This window comes from Bos grunniens, chromosome 20, assembly GCF_055505025.1.
Source record: "Bos grunniens cultivar Pamir isolate PY7600 chromosome 20, Bosgru_T2T1.0, whole genome shotgun sequence".
Taxonomy (NCBI): domain Eukaryota; kingdom Metazoa; phylum Chordata; class Mammalia; order Artiodactyla; family Bovidae; genus Bos; species Bos grunniens.
This window is the reverse complement of record NC_141184.1, coordinates 3,916,423-3,941,430: the sequence shown is the minus strand read 5'-3', so window position 1 is coordinate 3,941,430 and position 25,008 is coordinate 3,916,423. Positions and strand designations below refer to the sequence as shown.

The following is a 25,008-nucleotide window of genomic DNA, read 5'->3' as shown; positions in this document are numbered from 1 at the left end:
CTGCAGCTCCTGCCGCATCTTCTGCAATATAGGCAGATTCTTTACTGCTGAGCCACTGGGTTAATAACAGCAAACTTGAAAGTGTTGGGGATTAATAAGCTCAATTTTATTAGCATATACAGCACATAAGCTACTCCCCATTGGACAACATATTGGATTTTTGGAGCTAGAGGTAGGAAATTATAATTGATATTAAATTCAGAAAAGTTTTTAATAAGGAAATATATAACTATGGCATGTATCAATGTTAAAAATTCATAATATGCTACCAAGTGGTTAATTGGTATATTATATTATATTATAATATATTATTGACCTTCTTTAGAACATATAATGACTTCTGTTTCCATATATGCCACGCTTACACTGTACAGTACTTATTATACATTTAAACATTTACCCTTCATTCTCCAAAGTCTTCTATGCATACTTGTACATTTCAGCTACACATAGATGGGTGCTATAAAATGTCCTAGCTTCTCTTTTGGCTTATTATTATGCAATCCATCACTTTTTATTTTATTACCTAATGATGACCTGCAAAGGGAATAGTCAAAACTCCCCCAGCTTCAGTTAGAGATAATCTCTGCATATAAAACAAGGTTTATAGCTCCTTTGGCTGCTTCAGGAGTATACAAAGCCAAGATGTCCACTATTCTGGGCATTTTTCTCATTTATGATACCTTGTAAGCACAAAGGAATCTCCCAGGTGTTAGGAGAGGACTGCTTTCTTTCAAATGTGTGGAAATAAGCAATGCTTCTAAAAAGTGCATAAACAGCTCCCTTGGATTTTAAATTGCTTGTTTAAATGATGTCTTTTAATCATCCTAAGTGCTTTCAATAAATCACCTAAGAAGTTTTAGTGTATTCTAATCCAGTCCTAATCCTATTCCCATGCCATCTGTAGGCCTTCTCTGAAGGTCAGTGGAGCTTCACTCTATGTTCTTTAATACCACTTGAATTTGCTTACCTGACAGTGTATTCAGTCATATTCTAATAAGATATTTTTGAATCTTGTTCTTATACTTTAACAAACTATTTTGGAGATTTTTCATGTTCAGTTAAGAAGTGCAGTCATGTCTGACTCTTTGTGACTCCATAGACTGCAGCACACCAGACCTCCCTGTCCATCACCAACTCCCAGAGTTTACCCAAACTCATCTCCATTGAGCTGGTGATGCCATTCAACTATCTCATCCTCTGTTGTCCCTTTCTCCTCCTGCCTTCAATCCTTCCCAGAATCAGGGTCTTTTCCAATGAGTCAGCTCTTCTCATCAGGTGGCCAAAGTATTGGAGTTTCAGCTTCAACATCAGTCCTTCCAATAAACACGTAGGTGTTCATAGGTCCATCCATGTCTCTACAATGGAACATAGGTCCATCCGTGTCTCTACAGATAACCCACTTTCACTACTTTTTCTGGCTGAGTAATATTCAATTTTATATACTGGAGGGCAGGAATAGAGACAAAGATATAGAGAACAGATGAGTGGACTTGGGGGAGGGGGGTGAATTGGAAGATTGGGATTAACACATGTGTATTGCCCTGTGTAAAACAGGGCAGCCAGTGGGAACCCAAAAGGCAGAGAGCTCAGCTCAGTACTCTACAGTGACCTAGAAGGCTGGGATGGCAGGGGAAGTTCAAGACGGAGGGGACATATGTATACATAGCGATTATTCACTTTGTTGTAGGGCAGAAACTAACACATCATTCTAAAGCAGCTATATACCCTAATTTACAAAATCAGGTAGATATTTATGTCCTAACATGAAAATCACTGCAGATGGTGACTACAGCCATGAAATTAAAAGACACTTAGTCCTTGGAAGGAAAGTTATGACCAACCTAGACAGCGTATTAAAAAGCAGAGACATTACTTTGCCGACAAAAGTCCGTCTAGTCAAGGCTATGGTTTTTCCACTAGTCATGTATGGATGTGAGAGTTGGACTATAAAGAAAGCTGAGAGCTGAAGAATTGATGCTTTTGAACTGTGGTGTTGGAGAAGACTCTTGAAAGTCCCTTGGACTGCAAGGAGATCCAACTAATCCATCCTAAAGGAGATCAGTCCTGAGTGTTCATTGAAAGGACTGACGTTGAAGCTGAAACTCCAATACTTTGGCACCTGATGTGAAGAGCTGACTCATTTGAAAAGACCCTGATGCTGGGAAAGATTGAAGGCAGGAGGAGAAGGGGGCAACAGAGGATGAGATGGTTGGATGGCATCACCGACTCAATGGACATGAGTTTGGGTAAACTCTGGGAGTTGGCGATGGACAGAAAGGCCTGACTTGCTGTGGTCCATTGGGTCGCAAAGAGTCAGACACGACTTGGTGACAGTTGAACTGGATGGACCTAGAGTCTGTTATACAGATGAAATTAAGTTAGAAAGAAAAAATAAATATTGTATGTTAACACACATATGTGTAATCTAGAAAAATGGTGTAGATGAACCTATTTGTAGGGCAAGAATAGAGATGCAGATTTAATTATGTTTTTATTTGCATTCATAGTTTAGTAATGGGGGTTACTGAGAACAACAGACACTTGCTCAGATCCTACTGGGAGTCCTATGATAAGGCCTTTTCTATATATGTTGCCTCATTAATTCTCATGTGACCCTATGAGGTCAGAGTTATCTATAAATTAAAGAAACTGAAGGAAAGTGGTGAACCATTTGGCTAGTAGTAAGGGAAGTTAGATTTGAACAAGACCTTGTGTGATTTCAAAGGCTGTGTTTTTCATTAGATTTACCTTTTGTTTACCTTAAGAAGTCATTTTACTCTGCTTCTTATTTGAATGTCTGTCTAAGTAAATATCGTCCTTCATGTGTGAAGAGTTCATGATTTTCCCTCCACTTGCAGCTCTGAAAAACTACCACAGCCCTAAAATTGCAGCTTCTCCAAAATGCTTGTTGACTAGCTTGGTTCTAAATAAAATAGCTGCTTAATACTTATCTTAAATAAATGAAGTAAATATGGAAAATTTCTTATTTTATGAGAAGTGTCAGCTTCTCATCCCTGAAAGTTAGTATAGAATAAATTTGCTGCATCACATTTTGTGAAGGATTCATGATGAGAAGAATGTAATTTCTCAGACATTTTCATGTGCAGTAGGCAATTCTCCTTGGTCATAAGCTTGATAAACAAGGAAGACAGCCATCCAAGAGACTGAGACACCCAAATCACACTGTAAAAATCACAGTATCTCTATGCTCATGTAGGAAGGTATAAAAGGCTAAGAGGTGGACATGTGCCACTGAGTTTCTTAAACCATTTTTTTACATAAATCATATTATATCTTCTTGTCTAAGTATATTGCGATGCCTCTTATTTAGGATTTGCTTAGAGATACTCTGTCATTAGAAAAATTATTAATATGGTTAGGCCTGTAAAGTGCTCATTTGCAGATTGCGTTTTCTGAAACTACGTGAATGTGAACAGCACTTGTTCTGCTCTTTTCTGCTGTGGAGACACACTCCCAGGCCTCAACAGACAGGCTTCAATCTGAGTGATGCCTGGGAAATGCATGCTGTCCAAATTTAACCTAAAGCTGTTTCTAGACAGAGCTTTTCACAGTCACTACACATTCTCTCTGGAAACAGGAGCTTTCTCCAGTATAGCTGGAACTAGTATCTGAAACGAGGATCCTCCATCCACCCATCCATCCATCCACCCATCTACTCAGCCCACCTCTCATCTACTAACTCCTTCCAAGGTCCAGGAACACTGCTGGGTGCTCTGATCCTTGAGGTATCCCGACAGTTAGTGCTACCATTAGGATGCTGACTATCTACTGAGAGAGGTGGGTAAATACTAAACTGGTGACCAAAATAAGAATTAAATTGATATCATTCTTTAAGTGAGTCATGAAGGTATTACAAGGGAACTTACCCTGGTCTGGAGCATCAAAGAAATAGGACTTCTGCAAGTGTCTTTCCAACTGATGCCTAAAGAATAGAGAACACTTAACTGGAGGAAGAAGGATGGGAATTGTGTTCCAGGCAGAAGGAACAGCATTTGCAAAGACCCTGAATAGAAGAGAAGCTCAGCATTATTATGAAAGAAAGAAACTGATGTCACTCGAGCCTGGAGAGTTTTCCCTACGAGGCTAAAATTGTAGGCAAGGGCATACTCCAAGGGCATCTTCAGTCATACTGAGGAAGTAGGTTTCCCCAGAGTGCTCTGGGAATATACTGCTGTAAAGGAACGAAAAGATTGGAACTGTGCTTTTCAACCTCCACTTAGGCTGTAAAACTAGGAAAATGGTAGGGCTGCAAGCAGTTGGCCTCAACTTTCACAGAACCGTCTCTGACCCCTCCGTCTCCATGTCTGTGCATGGTTCCCAGAGCCCAATTTGAACTACCTTGCATGGAGGCCCTGACTACTTCTGAAGCCCAATCAAATCTAAGAATATTCTTTCAAAGTCCTCTATTGTGTAAACTTAAATGTAGGCTTACCTATATTTAAGCTTACATACGGGACAGCCCTGCTTTTTCACCTAAGAGAAGAAGATACAATGCATTCACATGAAAATTTAAACTATAATGAAATGAAATAACCCTAAGGTCATCAAGGCAAATATTTTTTTCAGACTTTACATACTGAAAGAAATCACCAATTATTTAAACTACATGTTACTTTACATGTATTACTCCACATTTCTAATGTCTTACTCCAAATTTCTAATGTCTTAAGGGATGGAGCTGTAACTATTCAGTGACAGAAAATTGGAAAATTGGATAATATCTGTCATTTCTGAAGCTTTCTATTATTTTAGTGTGTGCACGTGTGTGTGTGCGTGTGTGCATGCACTCCCTCAGTCATATCTGACTCTTTGCGACCCCATGGACTGTGGCCCACCAGGCTCCTCTGTCCATGGAATTTTCAAGGCAAGATTACTGGAGTGGGTTGTCATTTCCTACTCCATATTATTTCAGTACTGTTTTTAAAACTAAAGGTAGCCAGTCATTTTAACATGACTGCAAATCTGGTAACAGCTTGTATTTTTCTTTTAGTTTTTGTTTCAGTAATTTTTGTTTCAAAACTGGTAACTTTTACTATATTGACAGTTCATACCTCACTGGACATGCTCCTTCACTGTCAATTAACTATACAAAAAAAAAAAAAATCCTGCCTACATTTCTTTAGATTGTCATTTTTAAAATGAGATATTATAGTTAGTTTTCCTATAATTTCACAGAAATAGAGAAAATGAAATTAGCATTGATTTTGCTACTAATTTAAAACATGGAGTTACTTAATGTCTTTAAAATACATGTTATTCTTATAATATTAAAAACAAGCCCTTGAGTAGTGAAAAGTATGTGCAATAAAGGACAAAGAATGAATACTATTATTAAACAAAGGAATAAAATCAGCAAAAATGACATGTACTTGGAATAACTGGGAACTGGAGTAGAAGTAGAAAAGCAAATACTAATATAGTTGAGCTCTGAGGCTCAGGGAACCTGAGAGTTGGGGTGGGATTACTGAGAATGGCTGTTGTCCAGAATAAGCAAAGACGAGATCCACTAAGTGTGTAAATTCACGTTGATACCGAGCCTGGCCTCAGGCCTGTAGATGATGATACTCCAATATCTCCTTCAGAAGTGGTTTAGAGTAACCAGACTCACAGACACTATACACACACACACACACACAGGAGCCCTGAGTGCCAACTTATTCCTGTGTAGTAAGCAATGAAATACTACTTCCAGCCTACTGAGGAAACTCACAGTGTGATGCTTCTCTCTCCAGGCAAGCAACACATGGGACTTTATTTTATTTTATTTTATTTTTAATTTAATTTAATTTTATTTTTAAACTTTACATAATTGTATTAGTTTTGCCAAATATCAAAATGAATCTGCCACAGGTATACATGTGTTCCCCATCCTGAACCCTCCTCCCTCCTCCCTCCCCATACCATCCCTCTGGGTCATCCCAGTGCACTAGTGGACTTTATTTTAATCAAGTCAGGAAGAAGGGCAAGAACAGCCCATCTCAGGGGAGGAATGTCTGCATGCAGGGGTCTCACAGCTCCACCCTCTCACAGTAATATGCCTGCTACCAGGCCTCGGGAGATCTATTTCTTGAGGTCCAGCCCTTTCCCTAAATAGGGCTGTGATGTTCCTACTATGCTTTGTTTTTCCTCCCCAACACCTCTTCTGAGCAGTGCCTGTGCAAATGATTTTTGCAAAGCAGCAGAATTTCCATTTCTCCATTAAAAAATAATTTGTTCATAGAATACCTTTTTATTGAGGATTTGAAAGGTCTGTCTAGTCAAGGCTATGGTTTTTCCAGTGGTCATGTATGGATGTGAGAGTTGGACTATGAAGAAAGCTGAGCACTTAAGAATTGATGCTTTTGAACTATGGTGTTGGAGAAGACTCAGTGTTCCCCCTGTTCTCTACTCACCTTTAATAACAGCCAACACAATGGGGGATTGGATAGAACTAGGAAGGTGGAAGAATGTGTTCCTTTCTTCCCATCTACTTCCTGTCTGCACCCTATGAACTTCCTGTCTGCTCCCAATTGACTTCCTGCCTGCTGCTTGTGGATTTGTGGACGCTCTATCTGCTCCTCATGAACTTCCTGTCTACTACTTATTGACTTCCTGCCTGCTTTCTGTGGACTTCCTGTCTACCCAGTAGACTTCCTATCTGTTCCATGTGGACTTCCTGTCCAGCCCCTGTAGAATTCTATCTGCCCAACATGGACTTCCTGTCTGCTTCCTGTTCCTGTCAGCTTGGTTTCATCCTGGCAGTGGCAGTTGATTCTAGTAATTGGCAGTGATAGCAGCTTACAGCAGTATACAGGTGGCTTAAAAACCCAGCTGCAAGGTGCCCCCTCCCAGTCCTGGCACCAGTGGGCCAAGTCCTCCTCCTCAGGGGTTTGAGCCCAGCTCCAAGCATCTAAATTTTAATGATCCTAACTTCTTCCTCAGTCCCTCAACTTTAGGTCCAGTGGCTACTTCCTGCACTTGCTATGCTGTGATGTCTGGGTATTTTCCTTTTCTGTTTTCAGTTTTTTAACATCCGATTAATGCACTGTATTAATTCTCTCTTTTCAATTAGTTTATGTGGTTTGTGTCCCTAACCAAGCTATAATTAATATTGATAATGATAAATCTGAGTAGAAACATAAATCTGGGAAGGGAATAGGAAGTACATGTGAAAGGAGAAGAATAGGCAATTTTAGATGGTGGTGGGGGGGAGGATCAGGGAGGTCCTCTTGTTGAAAGAGATATTTAAGAAGAAAAATGTTACATGTGATTTATGCAGGTACAATCAGACTGCTCTGGTCAAACCTCAGGCAAGACAGGATCACACTTTAAGGACCTTGCCTTCATCTGACCTCCTTTTTATATTCTCTCTGGCATGGACTTTCTCTGAAATAGCCACTCTCTAAAAAGTAGGTTTCAGGTCCTTTGAAAAATTCCAGACATGAATCATCCCTTAGAGGGATCACATCTTGGCTCCTCCAGGGGATCATAAGGCTGTTCTCAGGTTGAACTTTGCCTCGTAGAAAATCCTGGTCATACTGGTTGTGGAGATGAGCACCATTCCAGTGATCCTCACAGTAAATGTTGTACTGGCCACAGAGAGTGCTTATATGGGAGCTGCCATATGGGGGAGGCACTTACTTCCAACAAAAAGATATCAGGAGTACCAAACACTAACCATAACTGAGCATCCCACTCTGTCTTCTCCCTATGCTACCTGCCCCAGATCTCCAGAACAAGGATCACTTGCTTTATCATTAACATCTTTGGCATATATTTGAACATAGAAAGTCTTCAACTGACTCTTCCTTGTAATGAAAACTAATAGTATCCATTTCTGTTACAGTGAAAACATCCCTGGATGGAGAATCTAAAGACAAACATCCTAGACCTTCCTAAACCTTACCTGCCTTTATAATATTGACCAAGTCATTCATCTCTTTGAATCTCAGGTTCATCACTTGAAAAGTAAGGTAAATGGAATAAAATCAAGATTTTATACTTAAATTTCTCCAATCATCTCATTTTCTTGGTTTGTTTACAATGAATGGTAACCTAATAGAAAAATATGGTCACATCAAGTATATGCGTGTTCAGTTGCTCAGCCGTGCCCAACTATTTTGTGATCCCGTGGATTGTAGCCTGCCAGGCTCCTCTGTCCATGGAATTTTCCAGGCAAGAATACTGGAGTGGGTTGCCATTTCCTACTCCAGGGGATCTTCCTGACCCAGGGATCAAACCCACATTTCTTGTGTCTCCTGAATTGGCAGGTGAATTCTTTACCACTGCCTTTGACTGTGTGGATCACAATAAACTGTGGAAAATCCTGAAAGAGATGGGAATACCGGACCACCTGACCTGCCTCTTGAAAAACCTATATGCAGGTCAGGAAGCAACAGTTAGAACTGGACATGGAACAACAGATTGGTCCCAAATAGGAAAAGGAGTCCATCAAGGCTGTATATTGTCACCCTGCTTATTTAACTTATATGCAGAGTACATCATGAGAAACGCTGGGCTGGAAGAAGCACAAGCTGGAATCAAGATTGCCGGGAGAAATATCAATAACCTCAGATACGCAGATGACACCACCCTTATGGCAGAAAGTGAAGAGGAACTAAAAAGCTTCTTGATGAAAGTGAACGTGGAGAGTGAAAAAGTTGGCTTAAAGCTCAACATTCAGAAAACGAAGATCATGGCATTTGGTCCCATCACTTCATGGAAAATAGATGGGGAAACAGTGTCAGACTTTATTTTTTGGGGGCTCCAAAATCACTGCAGATGGTGACTGCAGCCATGAAATTAAAAGACGCTTACTCCTTGGAAGGAAAATTATGACCAACCTAGATAGCATATTGAAAAGCAGAGACATTACTTTGCCAACAAAGGTCCATCTAGTCAAGGCTATGGTTTTTCCAGTGGTCATGTATGGATGTGAGAGTTGGACTGTGAAGACAGCTGAGCACCGAAGAATTGATGCTTTTGAACTGTGGTGTTGGAGAAGACTCTTGAGAGTCCCTTGGACTGCAAGGAGATCCAACCAGTCCATTCTAAAGGAGATCAGCCCTGGGTGTTCTTTGGAAGGAATGATGCTAAAGCTGAAACTCCAATACTTTGGCCACCTCATGCGAAGAGTTGACTCATTGGAAAAGACTCTGATGCTGGGAGGGATTGGGGGCAGGAGGAGAAGGGGACGACAGAGGATGAGATGGCTGGATGGCATCACCGACTCAATGGACGTGAGTTTGAGTGAACTCCGGGAGTTGGTGATAGACAGGGAGGCCTGGTGTGCTGCAATTCATGGGGTCGCAAAGAGTCGGACACAACTGAGTGACTGAAATGAACTGAACTGAACTGAGCACCACCTGGGAAGCCCCACATCAAGTATATTATAAATGTTACTTTATTGTTACTCACTCAGTCATGTCTGACTCTTTGTCACCCCATGGAATGTAGCCCACCAGGCTCCTCTGTCCATGGGATTCTCCAGGCAAGAATACTGGAGTGAGTTGCCATTTCCTTCTCCAGGGGATCTTCCAGACCCAGGGTTCAAACCTGGGTCTCCCGCTTTGCAAGCAGATTCTTTAACTTATGAGCCACAAGGGAAGCCCAAAAGTTACTTTGACCTTGTTCTAATAATAACATACATTCCATTCTGTCAATTTAAAGATTTGCATTATATTTAATCTTAAGTAGTTAGCAGAAATTTATGTAGTGATTCAGTACATTAAGTTCCCCATACCCACTTTTAAAATCTCCTAATAATCAATACTCAGGCCATACTTCACCCAAAAACTTTATTTTTTGTACAGTTTTCTTACATGCCTCCTAAGGCTGACCTATTTTCAACTGGTATGCCATCACTGGTCTTCTCAGATAGTGACATTTTTCTTTTAAAACTCATATTAGCTTTGCTAACCATCTCTTGTGTTGGTCCTCCCTTTCTGCTCCTGTTTTAGTTTCCTGGCTCAAGAACATTTTTCAAAGTCAGTTACAAATTTGGCAACATTTCAGACAGTTCCTAGGATTTATTGGGTGCATTAGGAAAACCCTCAATGACTAGGTTTTCCAGAGAATCCCTGGAGTTTGTGTCTGGAAATGAAACGTCATACAGTTCAAAAAAGGGCCCCAAGTAAGTCTCCAACCAAGTGAGGGAATTTGAAAACTTAAGTAAGAACTGTGGCATTTACAAGGTTTGCAATACTACTGAAAACAAGAAAGTAATTAGATTTTAGGAGAAGTGGTATGTATCCTATGCATTAACACCTTAACAAACTACACAAGAGGAGCTAAAATTCTGCCAGATTTTGTGCCAAGGACAAATGATAGATTTAATGTCTTTTTTTTTTAAAGTACTAATCCAAGTATATGTTTCCCTGGTAGCACAGCAGTAAAGAATCCACCTGCAGTGCATGAGACGCAGGTTCAACCCCTGGGTCAGGAAGATCCCCTGGAGGAGGGCATGGCAGTCCACTCCTGGAGAATCCCATGGACAGAGGAGCCTGGCAGGCGATGGTCCATGGGGTCGCAAAGAGTCAGACATGATTTTGTGACTGAGCACAATCCAAGCATAGGACTGGCATAAGACCCTTTGAGAAAATCTAATTCTGTTATATGCAACAGAAGACAGTTCCAAAGAAAGCTCATTTAAAGTATTGACAATGGAAGTTTCTAAAAATAGCCTGTCAGAAATCTTATTGATTAGACCATTTCTGAAAAAAAATGTACTTCAAAAGAAAAAGAAAATTTATATTACTTGACATTAGTCACTAAAGGAAATCATACACAATGTATTATAACATGAATTTTATATTTATTCATATCTCAAAATAGAGATTGAGAAGACGAAATATTTTTGTTTGTGAATGTGAAATACAATCATTCATTGCGAGAAAAAAAAAGGAACTCAGTGTTAACAGGAACTTTGGAAAAACAAAGATGAATAAAACAATATCTCTTCAAGGATTCACAGTCTGGTATAAAAAAAACCTATAAATAAATAATTGTGGCATTGAAACATGTATAATATCATGTATGAAACGAGTTGCCAGTCCAGGTTCAATGCACAATACTGGATGCTGGGGGCTGGTACACTGGGACGACCCAGAGGGATGGCATGGGGAGGGAGGAGGCAGGAGGGTTCAGGATGGGGAACACATGTATACCTGTGGCGGATTCATTTCGATATTTGGCAAAACTAATACAATATTGTAAAGTTTAAAAATAAAATAAAAAAAAATAATTGTGGAATGAATCCATGTTTTTCAATATAAGGGCCTAATATATTACACATCACCCACTAAATTCAAAGAAGGCTTGATACCGAGGAAGGTGGCCTTGAGGTGGAAACCAAAGGAGAGCATGCTTACACTTCAGCATATTCAAGGATGATGCAATGGAATCCACATAAACAGCCTTGTAGGTCCCTGTGGTGCAACAATGACCTCATGATCAGGGGAAGCAAGACAGTCCTATAAGTTCAAGTGCTGTTTCTGAAGTCACTCAGCTTAGGTCAAAATCCCACTCTTTCAAGAATTACCTTGGGAATCATCTGTAGAATGGCCATAACAAAATAGCTTTGGGCAGTGCTTTGCAAAATATGTTCATAATAGCATCCAACAGAGACTGACTTCCAGAATGGCTGTGTAAGGAATGCAGAAGATTCTCTCTCAAGTGAGACAGCCATTTGCCTGGCGAAAATCACACACACACACACACACACATCATTGAAAGTCTCTAGAAATTGTCCTAAGGGCATAAAAAGTAGAAAATCTTTTCTCATATAGATTATCACAGACTACAAAGTAGAATTCCCTGTACTGTGCAGTAGGTCCTTGTTGATTACCTATCTTATATGTGTATAGTAGTGTGTGTGTGTTCATCCAAAGCTTATGATTCACTTCTCTCATACTCTAATAAAAAAAAAAAAATGAAGGACTTCCCTGATGCTCTAATGGCTAAGACTCCATGCTCCCAATGCAAGAGGCCTGGGTTCAATCCCTGGTCAGGGAACTAGGTCCCACATGCCACAGCTAAGAGTCTGAATGCCACAACAAAGATCAAAGATCCCAAGTGCTGCAACTAAGACCCAGTACAGCCAAATAAGTAAAATAAGTAAATGTATTTTTATAAAGAGTGGGAAATCATCTATTGAATTAAATTTAGTAAATCTGTAAAAGAATGATAAAATTTGGTTGTATTTGAGCCCATGGTCTAGTCACATATTACCTTTTCCCCTGCTCAATATGACCACACTCCCTACGGCCTTAACACCCAATCTAGGGCTATATTTTAAAGTCAGGAGACACAAGGCACCAACACTTCTTATCCCCTTGGTATTATATATATATATATAAAATCCCATGTTCAAGGGCAAGGAGAAGCCCCAAAAAGACAGTAGGAGGGGTGAAGTTGCATAGAATCAAACCCCATACCCACTAGAGATGCTCAGAAGGCTCAAACAAAACCTTGTGCCCACCAGGACCCAGGGACCCCACAGAGACTGAGCCAGACCTGCCTTTGAGGAATGCTTGAGTGTCTCCATCAGAGGCACGTGTCAGCAGTGGCCTGCCCCCGGGACAGGGGCTCTGGCTGCATCAGACCTTGGAGGCACAGCGTGCGAGCCCCACTATAGCCACCAGGCAGACAACCCACAAACTGGAGAACAATTATACCAAAGAAGTTCTCGCAATGTTGCAAAAGTTCAAGGGCCCACAACACATTTCCCAACCTGAGGATACACCAAAGGGAGTGAGAACCCCTAGGGAATGTGACTTTGAAGACCAGTGGGATTTAATTACAGAGCTTCAACAGGACTGGGAAAACAGACTCTTAGTTCAGTTCAGTCACTCAGTCGTGTCTGACTCTTTGTGACCCCATGGACTCCAGCACACCAGGCCTCCCTGTCCATCACCAACTCCTGGATTTTACCCAAACTCACGTCCATTGAGTCGGTGATGCCATCCAACCATCTCATCCTCTGTCGTCCCCTTCTCCTCCCACCTTCAATCTTTCCCAGCATCAGGGACTTGGTGGGCACAAACAAAACCTTGCTCCTTGGAAGAAAAGCTATGCCATACCTAGACAGCATATTAAAAAGCAGAGACATTACTTTGCCAACAAAGTTCTGTATAGTCAAAGCTATGGTTTTTCCAGTAGTCATCTATGGATGTGAGAGCTTGACCATAAAGAAAGCTGAACACCAAAGAATTGATGCTTTTGAACTGTGGTGTTTGAGAAGACTCTTGCGAGTCCCTTAGACAGCAAGGAGATAAAACCAGCCAATTTCAAAGGAAACAAACTCTGAATACTCACTGGAAGGCCTGATGCTGAAGCTGAATCTCCAATCCTTTGGCCACCTGATGCGAAGATCTAACTCATTTGAAAAGACCCTGATGCTGGGAAAGATTGAAGACAGGAGAAGGGTACAAGAGAGGATGAGATGGTTGGATGATCTCACTGACTCAATGGACATGAGTTTGAGCAAGCCCTGGGAGATGGTGAGGGACAGGGAGTCCTGGCATGCTGCAGTCCATGGGAGCAAAGAGTGGGACACAACTGAGCGGCTGAACAGCAACAACAACGTGAGTGTGTGTGTGTGTATTTACATGGATAAATATATTTTTGGCCATACCACATAACATGTGTCATCTTAATTTCTCAACCAGGGATCAAATCTCTATCCTTTGTATTATAAATGGGAAATCTTAACCTCTGGAATGCTAGGGAGACCCCCACCCCCACCACAGTTCTATATTGCAGAAACTCTATTAAGGACAGGCATGGATATGTAAGCTGATTTGCCTTCTGCTAAGCCACCCCCACCACTCCTCAAGATTTGGTGATAGACAGGGAAGCCTGGTGTGCTGCACTCCATGGGGTCACAAAGACTTGGACATGGCTTAGCAACTGAACTGAAGAAACCCCTGATCACAGGATGGAAGCTCTACATCAGGCTCAGCAGGCTGAGAATAACAGATCCTGGAACCCCTCCAACCTAGAACCTTTGTATAGTAAGGATTTCATGTTTGGAACCAAAGTAGACACAGCCAGGAGCTACTATTAGCATCCAGAGCTCCACTCAGAGATAGGGGTGTTACTTTGGAAGGAAAAGTATATATCAGTTCCAGCTCCTTTACAGGCACACAGATTTTTCCCAGGAGGAAAAACAAGTTCTATGAACAAGAAGCTCACTTTAAAGGAATGATTCTATTTGGAACAGACTGTGAAAGTTATGCCTAACAGCATTATAAAAAATAATGGGTATTCTTTAGGCACGCAATTAAGAGAAAGCTGATTGCTCCATGATACACATACCAATAAATGAAACAGTACCCCAACTGGAAGTTTAGCAGAGAGATTTAGGGAAAAAGACAAGAGGATTCTTCCTGCTGTTGGAGTAATCTCAGTAACTGGCCGCATCCTAGTCCTGAAAAGCTCTTCTGTAATCAAATTAGACTGTGGAGCAATTCAAGACCAAGCATGCTATTAAAAATAATGCAAAAAGATCACCTAGTAGTTAATGTAGGCTAAGAGCTGGGTGTGATACCAATAGAGGCAGATTAGCACAGGCTTTCAGAAAGATTGTGCACATGCCCTAACTCTGCACTCTCTGAGAGGCCACATTGCAGGCTGCATATTGCAAAGAAAACAGACTTCACTGATCTAGTCACTAAACAAGCAAGAAAGAAAGCAACAGCAACAATCACTTGAGTGGTGGCATATGGTCAGTCTCAGAGTATCGAGAGTTGCTAAGATATATTATCTACAATGCTCAGTATTCAGCAAAGAAATTATGAGAAACACACACACACACACACACACACACACAACAGAAAAGTGTGACCCATACACAGGAAAAGAAAGAAGAAATGGAAACTGCCTCTAAAGGGATCTAGGTGTTTAACTTAGTAGACAAACACTCACTCCAAAGTCACTGTTACAAATATATTTAAAGAACCAAAGGAAACCATGTCCAAAGTATTAAAGAAAGGCCTAATAGCAATATCTCATAAAGTACAGAATAAGAGAAATTATAAAAAGAACCAAATTGAAGTTGAAAAGTACACTTTCCAAATAAAAAAATTTACTACAGAAGCTTAATAATAGATTTGAACTGCTAGCAGAGAATCAGTAAGCTTGGTGATCAATCAATTGAGATCATACATTTGAGGAGCACAGAGGAAAATGAATGAAGAAAAATGAGTGGAACCTCAGAGAAAAGTGCTACATCATTAAACACACCAATATATGAAGAGCAAGAGTACCAAAGGAGAGGAAAGAAAGGAGAAGGAAAACATAGTTGAGGAAACAGTGGTCAAATACTTTTCAAATTGAGGGAAAATATTAATATGAATATTCAGGGAGCTCATATAATTCTAAGAAGGATAAACTCAACCATACGCACATCTATACACAGCATATAATAATGTTGAAAGACAAAGACCCATTGAGAGCAGCAACAAGAGCAGAAACCCCCAATGCTTTATGAATAACAAAACTACAGTGAGATAAATAGAAGACTTCTTAACAGAAACAATGCCAACGGCGGCAGGATGGAATATGCAAATGCGGATGGAAAAGCACACAGCAAACAATGAAAACTGAAAGAAACTGTCAACCGATCATCTCCACCTAGCAAAGCAAATTCGGAGCAAGATAACGCTTCATATCCACTCGGATGTCTCTAAGAAGAAGAGATGGACAAGAACAAACGTTTTCAAGAATGTGGAGAAACTGGAATACTTATACATTGCTGGATAGATGCAAAATGGTGCAGCTACTGTGAAAAAATGGTTCAGAATCTGATAAATATTAAGCACAGAATTCCCATTTGATCTAGCAATTGCACTTCCAGGTATATACTCAAGAGAAATGAAAACTTATGTCTACACAAAAGCTTGTACACAAATGTTTATAGCAACACCATTCACATAACCAAAGAAAATACAAACAATGCCTATCAACTGATAGACATCAAAATAAAAAGTGGTGTATGTATACAAAGGATTATTTACCAATAAAAATAATGAAGGCTTTAAACATGTTACAACATGGATGAATCTTGTATTCTGTATACTAAATGAAAGAAGCTAGTCAGAAAAGTCAATGCCTCCATTTATCAGAAATGTCCAGAGTAGGGCAATCTATAAACACAGAATGTTACACTAATTGGTGTCTACGACTGACTGATGAAGGTTTCAGAGAAATGAGAGGGACTGGACTATACAAAAGTTTCTTTTGGGGATGATGTAAATGTCTCAGTTTGTGGTAATGTTTGCACAAGTCAGAGAATATACTAAAAAAAAAAAACCATCAAATTATACATTTTCAAGGGGTGAAACTCTGTTGACATATAAATTATATATTAATAAAGCTCTTAAAAATAGTACCTATCTCTTAGAGATATCATTAGGCTAAGTGAGATAATGTGATGTGACTGGTGACAGAAGCAAGGTCCAATGCTGTAAAGAGCAATATTGCATAGGAACCTGGAATGTTAAGTCTATGAATCAAGGCAAATTGGAAGAGGTCAAACAGGAGATGGCAAGACTGCATTTGACATTCTGGGAATCAGAGAACTAAAATGGACTGGAATGGGTGAATTTAACTCAGATTACCATTATATCTACTACTGTGGGCAGGAATCCCTTAAAAGAAATGGAGTAGCCAGCATGGTCAATGAAAGAGTCTGAAATGCAGTACTTGGATGCAATCTCAAAAACAACAGAATGATCTCTGTTCATTTCCAAGGCAAACCATTCAATATCACAGTAATCCAAGTCTATGCCACAACCAGTAACGCTGAAGAAGCTGAAGTTGAATGGTTCTATGAAGACCTACAAGGCCTTTTAGAACTAACACCCCCCAAAAGATATCCTTTTCATTATAGGGGACTGGAATGCAAAAGTAGGAAGTCAAGAAACACCTGGAGTAATAGGCAAATTTGGCCTTGGAATATGGAATGAAGCAGGGCAAAGGCTAACAGAGTTTTGCCAAGAGAACGCACAGGTCATAGCAAACACCCTCTTCCAACAACACCAGAGAAGACTCTACACTTGGACATCACCAGATGGTCAACACCGAAATCAGATTGATTATATTCTTTGCAGCCAAAGATGGAGAAGCTCTATACAGTCAGCAAAAACAAGACTGGGAGCTGACTGTGGCTCAGATCATGAGCTCCTTATTGCCAAATTCAGACTTAAATTGAAGAAAGTAGTGAAAACCACTAGACCATTCAGGTATGACCTAAATCAAATCCCTTATGATTATACAGTGGAAGTGAGAAATAGATTTAAGGGCCTAGATCTGATAGACAGAGTGTCTGATGAACTATGGACTGAAGTTCATGACTTTGTACAGGAGACAGGGATCAAGACCATTCCCATAGAAAAGAAATGCGAAAAAGCAAAATGGCTGTCTGGGGAGGCCTTACAAATAGCTGTGAAAAGAAGAGAAGTGAAAAGCAAAGGAGAAAAGGAAAGATACAAACATCTGAATGCAGAGTTCCAAAGAATAGCAAGAAGAGATAAGAAAGCTTTCTTCAGCGATCAATGCAAAGAAATAGAGGAAAACCACAGAATGGGAAAGACTAGAGATCGCATCAAGAAAATCAGAGATACCAAAGGAACATTTCATGCAAAGATGAGACTGATAAAGGACAGAAATGGTATGGACCTAACAGAAGCAGAAGATATCAAGAAGAGATGGCAAGAATACACAGAAGAACTGTATAAAAAAGATCTTCACGACCCAGATAATCACGATGGTGTGATCACTGATCTAGAGCCAGACATCCTGGAATATGAAGTCAAGTGGGCCTTAGAAAGCATCACTACGAACAAAGGTAGTGGAGGTGATGGAATTCCAGTTGAGCTCTTTCAAATCCTGAAAGATGATGCTGTGAAAGTGCTGCACTCAATATGCCAGCAAATTTGGAAAACTCAGCAGTGGCCACAGGACTGGAAAAGGTCAGTTTTCATTCCAATCCAAAAGAAAGGCAATGCCAAAGAATGTTCAGACTACCACACAATTGCACTCATCTCACAAACTAGTAAAGTAATGCTCAAAATTCTCCAAGCCAGGCTTCAGCAATACGTGAACTGTGAACTTCCAGATGTCCAAGCTGGTTTTAGAAAAGGCAGAGGAACCAGAGATCAAATTGCCAACATCCGCTGGATCATCGAAAAAGCAAGAGAGTTCCAGAAAAACATCTATTTCTGCTTTCTATGCCAAAGCCTTTAACTGTGTGGATCACAATAAATTGTGGAAAATTCTGAAAGAGATGGGAATGCCAGAGCACCTGACCTGCCTCTTGAGAAACCTATATGCAGGTCAGGAAGCAATAGTTAGAACTGGACATGGAACAACAGACTGGTTCCAAATAGGAAAAGGAGTTCGTCAAGGCTGTATATTGTCACCCTGCTTATTTAACTTATATGCAGAGTACATCATGAGAAACGCTGGGCTGGAAAAAACACAAGCTGGAATCAAGATTGTAGGGAGAAATATCAATAACCTCAGATATGCAGATGACACCACCCTTATGGCAGAAAGTGAAGAAGAACTAAAGAACCTCTTGATGAAAGTGAAAGAGGAGAGTGAAAAAGTTGGCTTAAAGCTCAACATTCAGAAAAGTAAGATCATGGCATCTGGTTCCACCATTTCATGGGAAATAGATGGGGAAACAGTGGACTTTATTTTTTGGGGGGTTCCAAAATCACTCCAGATTATGACTGAAGCCATGAAATTAAAAGACACTTACTCCTTGGAAGGAAAGTTATGACCAACCTAGATAGCATATTGAAAAGCAGAGACATTACTTTGCCAACAAAGGTCCATCTAGTCAAGGCTATGGTTTTTCCAGTGGTCATGTATGGATGTGAGAGTTGGACTGTGAAGAAAGCTGAGCGCCAAAGAATTGATGCTTTTGAACTGTGGTGTTGGAGAAGACTCTTGAGAGTCCCTTGGACTGCAAGGAGATCCAACCAGTCCATTCTAAAGGAGATCAGCCCTGGGTGTTCTTTGGAAGGAATGATGCTAAAGCTGAAACTCCAGTACTTTGGCCACCTCATGCGAAGAGTTGACTCATTGGAGAAGACTCTGATGCTGGGAAGGATTGGGGGCAGGAGGAGAAGGGGACGGCAGAGGATGAGATGGCTTGATAGCATCACTGACTCGATGGATGTGAGTTTGAGTGAACTTCGGGAGTAGATGATGGACAGGGAGGCCTGGCGTGTTGCGATTCATGGGGTCACAAAGAGTCGGACATGACTGAGAGACTGAACTGAACTGAAATGAGATAATAAATGGGAAGCTATTAGGAAGTCTTTGGCAAATAACATTCAGTAAGTTACTGTTGTTCCTTCTGCTACTGTTATGGTCATCGTTGTTTCTTATGGTGTAATTAGCCCCATAATTCCATCCATTATTTAACAAATATTGAAGAGCACCTACTGTGTGGCACACATTTATGTGCTTGTGACTAGTAATCAGAACAGCTTTCTGATGTTATTTTGGTAGAGATGTAAGTACAGCAGATACTATTTTTTTATTAACCTTATTTAGCAAAATGAGTCAATATACTCTTGGCAACACCAGAGTGACTCTAGAAGTCATTTTAGGGCTTCCAGATCTTATTCAGTTTACTATACTTGGGCTTCATATACAAATATTAACTCCAAATACTCATGGATGGTGTTACCAAGGACCCATGAGCTTGACTGATGTTCATGATCTTCCCCGAGACTGCCTGTGACTCCTCCATTCACAAGCATCACACTCCAATTCTACAATAAGGATTCGGCTTGCACAATGTTCCCTCCAGAAGACTACTCTGGCACTGCTGCCCCTCACCGCTTAGAGCGAGGCGTCTTCATTTCAGTTCTCCTAACACCCATATCTGTCTTTATTTTATCACTCTACAGCAAATTAACTACCTCTGGCTTCTCTCATCAGACAATGCATTCCTTGGACCCAACTCTGATAGGCTCTGGCGAGGCACACTTCTGAAGCACATTCACTATTCACAGACAATTAAAAACGAAATGTTCATTTTGGTTTTGTCTTTCTTCTTTAAGAGTATGTACTTACTATAAATCAGAACCACACTCCTGACTCCCATCAGATCACTGCGTTATCTAGAAACCCAGTAAAAAAGGGCTTAACTGATATTCACCTGGACCTTTAATTAGAACCTGAAAGAACCAAGAATAACAATAACAAAAAAGGCAGCATCATGTAATATAAAAGGTATGCTATTTTTCTTCATGTGTTAACAGGTTTGGAAGAGGAGGGATGGGGTAACCATCAATCAAGGAAGGAAATCACAGACTTGGCAGCGATTCATGGGGCATCTCCATTCAATAATTTTATTATCGGGCTAAAGATAGAGGACTTCTTAACCCTCCTTTTTTCTTCCTTATAATGCCTTTGATTTGTCCTATCATATGGTAAATGCCCCTGAAATGCACACTCCTAAGTCTAATTGAGGTCATGTATGAGGTCATGTCCACACTCTATGGACAAAATATCACTTTAGCTGGAACTAAGGTATTTGGAAGATTAATAGTGAAGCACACAGCTTTCCATTCCAGTCACCAAAGTATTAAATTCCAACGTTTATTATGCAGAGGAGTCTTTTTCTGTTCCTTTCGCTATCTTTTATGTAGTTGTCATTTACAGCTTTTGGTGTTAACTCCCACTGAGTTCAAAGAGAGCCAGAAATCTCAAGCTGCTGCCAACCAACTCTATTCATGGGACAGACTCCAGGGCATAGCTCAGCCATCATGGAAAAGCCTTGGCTCACAAGACCCAAGGCATCCATGAGCCTGTGCCCCTGCTGGGTTAGTAGGGAGCCAGTGCCTTACTCAGCCTCCACAAACAAATTCAAGGGTGCTGTGAAGGGCATGGTGCACCTCCCTACCACAAAGATGGCTCCCATGCCTGGTCTGAGCCTTTGTTGAAGAAAGCCAAGGAATCTTCCTTTGGAGCCTTATATGAAGAGTTATAGCTCTTTCATTAAGGAAGATCTATGCTTCTCAAGAGAACAATGGGAGAAGCTGACCACGCCGTCTTCATGCTTAACAAGCGTGCCAAGTCACCACCAGCCTACCCCTGACAATTCTCCACTGTATCCGTTCTCAATCCAAAAGCCTTTCCAAAGATAGTAGACATGAGCCCAGACCATACCAAATTCTCCCTAAAAAGCAGAATGCTAATATATATATTTTTTAATTCACAGGACACAGCATTTTCACATATTTAGTATTTCAAGGAATTAACTTTGAATGCCCCTTCAGCATCTAGTATTCATGTACACGCACACAAAATCCTTACAAGATGTAGAGTCTGAATTCTCTTTCCAAACAGGGAAAGGAATAAGACAGACTTAGATGATTTTCTGGAGATGTAACAAATGTACAAAAACCTGGTTGCCAAACACGATCAAGATCTTATTGCTTTGACCACACATTGTTTTCAGCTTGCTACTTATGTCATGCTTCCCCCATATGTGTCTGACTAATTAGCTTGTGTCCAAGAATTTAAGCATCTTCTAAGCTTTTGTCTTCTAAAATGGAAATATTTTAAGAAAAGTAAAAGACAAGCCATTAAGACTTCAGCTTAGGTCAGCCTGAGGGATTCAGGTACCTTTTCAAGTTGACCTGATGCTCCAAACTCTGGGTTTGGAGCAAAGAGGACCACCTGCAGTATCGAAGATGTTTAATGGCTAATTTAGATAGTAGGCTTCTCTGGTGGCTCAGATGGTAAAGAATCTGCCAGCAAAGCAGGACACCCATGTTCAACTCCTGGGTCAGAAAGAACTCCTGTAGAAGGGAATGGCTACCCACTCCAGTATTCTTGCCTGGAGAATTCCATGGACAGAGGAGCTTGGCAGACAGTCCATGGGGTCGCAGAGTCAGACATGACTGAGTGAATGTTTCATTTCAGTTCAGATACTAAGGACAAGAAGAAAACACCATAGCATCACCAGCCCAGTAAGACCAGCTCTGCCCTGCCATCGACTCATTACTACGTTTGAAATGAATGCTCAAATCTGTAAATATGTCACCAACAGCAGAATGACAGAAATAAGGCATTTTCAAGCACTAGATCGAATAGCCCACATGGCCAATCAGTTGAATGCCATTGTTCTGTTCAAAATTAAGACAATCCTCCAGTGCTAGTAAGTGAGAAACCTGTTTAAGGAACCAATAAGTCAGAACCAATAACCCTGAAGAAGTCACAGCCTTCAGACTTGTCCATAAGTTCTTATATACAGTTTTCAAGCCTCACTCACTGTAGAATAAAAACAACAGAAGTCAGGACCTTCACGCTGCTTCCAAGCAGGGAAAGGACGCAACCCAGCATATTTTAGAAAGTACCTCTTGGCAGTTTTTCCTCCTGCTTTGACAAATCAGAGAAGTCTGTACTGCAGTGGTGGGAGAACAACCCAAAGTACAAGGGAAATATTGTCGCTTGTCCCCTTTTCCATGTCCCCATCACTTCATGATCAGCGGCATGAGCTGTACTCACCAATCCTTTGCAGGTCGAAAGAGCCACTGAGGAATTTTTGTGGGATCGCAAGGAGCCTTGATAAAAACAGAAATCCTCGGGTAGGAAAGCCTGCACCGACTTCGTGCCCTGCTTTCCCAAAGTCTGGATGAGAAATCCAGGTGCCACCAGCTTGCTGGAGGCTTTCAGATCCAGGTGGAAGTCATGCCTGAAGCCTTTCAGCCGAAGGTGCAGAGAGTCAACTCCGAGCTGGGCCAGAGCCCTTTTCCTCCTCTGGGGGTGGGTGATTTCATGGGACACGTAGTTGCCCTTGTGGTCAACCTCGTAGGGAGACACCAGCTCATAGTCTGAAATCAAGAGAGGATGTGTGGCTGAGTAATTTCAGAGTTCTGAAAAGGACCAAGAAATCTTCAAATATAATTTACACTGGATGATATTTTCACCCAGCAAGAAAGATGGTGGAAATGTCAACCTCCACCCGTTCAAATCCAAACTGAATGCATAAAATCAGAGTTTAAAGGGGAAATCTTAAAAGGGGCCTTTGGGGAAGTCACTGTTGTCCCTATAATGTGATATTACCAATCCAGCAATTGCTATGACACTTCTAAGGAGAAAGAGATTACAGACCAAATGAAGCTAAGACTGGGCTTTTTGGATCACTAGAATAATTATAATAAGTAATCATTTTTATATCCTTAAACATTCTTTTAGTCATATTGTCTTTTACCAACATCTTCATTCCACTGATAAGAAATTTTAGCTTAAAAATACTGATAATGTTTCCGAGACCAATTAACAAGATTCATGTCCGACTCTTTGCAACCCCAAGGACTGTAGCCCACCAGGCTCCTCTTTCCATGGTATTCTCCAGGCAAGAATACTGGAGTGAGTAGCCATTCCTTTCTCTGGGGGGTCTTCTATCCTGGTGTTCACTGCAGCACTATTTACAGTAGCCAGGATAGGGAAGCAACCTAGATGTCCACCAACAGATGAATGGATAAAGAAGATACGGTATATACATAAAATGGAATATTGCTCAGCTATAAAAAGGAAGGTATTTGAGTCAGTTCTCATGAGGTGGACGAACCTAAAGCCTGTTTTACAGAATGAAGTAAGTCAGAAAGATAAAAACAAGCATCGCTTATTTTTCATTGCTTGGATCAAAATTCTCTCTTTCATCCCCACCATTAACACATCATCTCTGCCATCGAGAGGTCAGGGAGCAGTTTTTTCTGGGCAGAGGGACAGAATGTAGACCACAGACATGGGGTGGGCTTTACACCAGGGATCGTATCTTCCTGAACTGCCATGCTCTAAGCTTGAACCTGGGCTTTTAGACCATGTGAAGGTCAGTTTGCCGAAGTCGGACATGCTCAGTCCTGTCCAACTCTTGGTGACCTCCTGGACTATAGTTCACCATGCTCCTCTGCCCATGGGATTCTCCAGGCAAGAATACTGGAGAGGGTAGATATTCCCTTCTGCAAGGGATCTTCCCAACCCAGGGACTGGGCCCATATCTCTTGTGTCTCCCGCATTGGCAGGTGGATTCCTTATCACTAGCACCACCCAGGAAGATCTGAAGGCAGATTTATCAAAGCTGAGGCTATGAAATATTTTAGCCAATGTATTGGTTTGATTTACATCTTTCAAACATTTAAACATATCTTGCGTGTCTCTCTATCTGTGTACTAGCAATGGGCCTGCACAGCTTTGGAGAAGACTTGCTATCTAGCCTGCATTTTGTCTCAACACCAGGAAATAGACAAGAAAGACATGGGCCTTCTCCAAATTCCCTCTAAGATGCCTTTGAAAGGGGTGTCAGACCCCAGCACCAGAGGACTAGACCTACACCATGGTGCTCAGACCTGAAAGACAGGATGCAACCTCCTCTTACATGTAGGACAAGACTTGGTCCTGATATTCTCATCCGGGTCCTCCACCAATAAGTGTTCTCAGGAGACAGTTTGATGCTTAATAACTGGTCCTTTTGCATGGGTTGGACATGTTTCCTGGAGTCATAATGTAAAGTAAAACATTGTCCTACAGAAATGGCATTTGGTCATTTGGCGAACAATCCTAGCTAGGTTTTTATGTTTATTCTTGCCACCTCTTCTTAATATCTTCTGTTTCTGTTAGGTCCATACCATTTCTGTCCTTTATTGTACCCATCATCGTATGAAATGTCCCTTTTGTATCTCTAATTTTCTTGAAGAGCTCTCTAGTCTTTTCCATTCTATTGTTTTCCCTTATTTCTTTGCATTGATCACTTACGAAGGCAGTGATCAATGCCTTTTGTAAAGAAGAACTATACAAAAAAGATATTAATGACCCAGATAACCACAATGGTGTGATCACTCACCTAGAGCCAGACATCCTGGAGTACAAAATTAAGTGGGCTTCAGGAAGCATCACTACTAACTAAGCTAGTGGAGGTGATGGAATTCCAGCTGAGCTATTTCAAATCCTAAAAGATGTTGCTGTGAAAGTGCT

General features: G+C 40.9%; 1 protein-coding gene across 3 annotated transcripts in view; it reads right to left on the bottom strand.

Moving 5' to 3' along the window:
* ADAMTS16 (ADAM metallopeptidase with thrombospondin type 1 motif 16) overlaps window positions 1-25,008 on the bottom strand; it is a 193,374-nt gene that overhangs the window by 159,673 nt on the left and 8,693 nt on the right. For all 3 annotated transcript variants that reach the window (XR_015149151.1, XM_086362465.1, XM_086362466.1), the window contains exon 3: window positions 22,540-22,865. Coding sequence is in view for 2 of the 3 variants with exons in the window: in XM_086362465.1 (XP_086218591.1) it covers window positions 22,540-22,865 (326 nt within the window). In the remaining variant the exon portion in view is untranslated. The remainder of the gene's footprint in view (window positions 1-22,539; window positions 22,866-25,008) is intronic.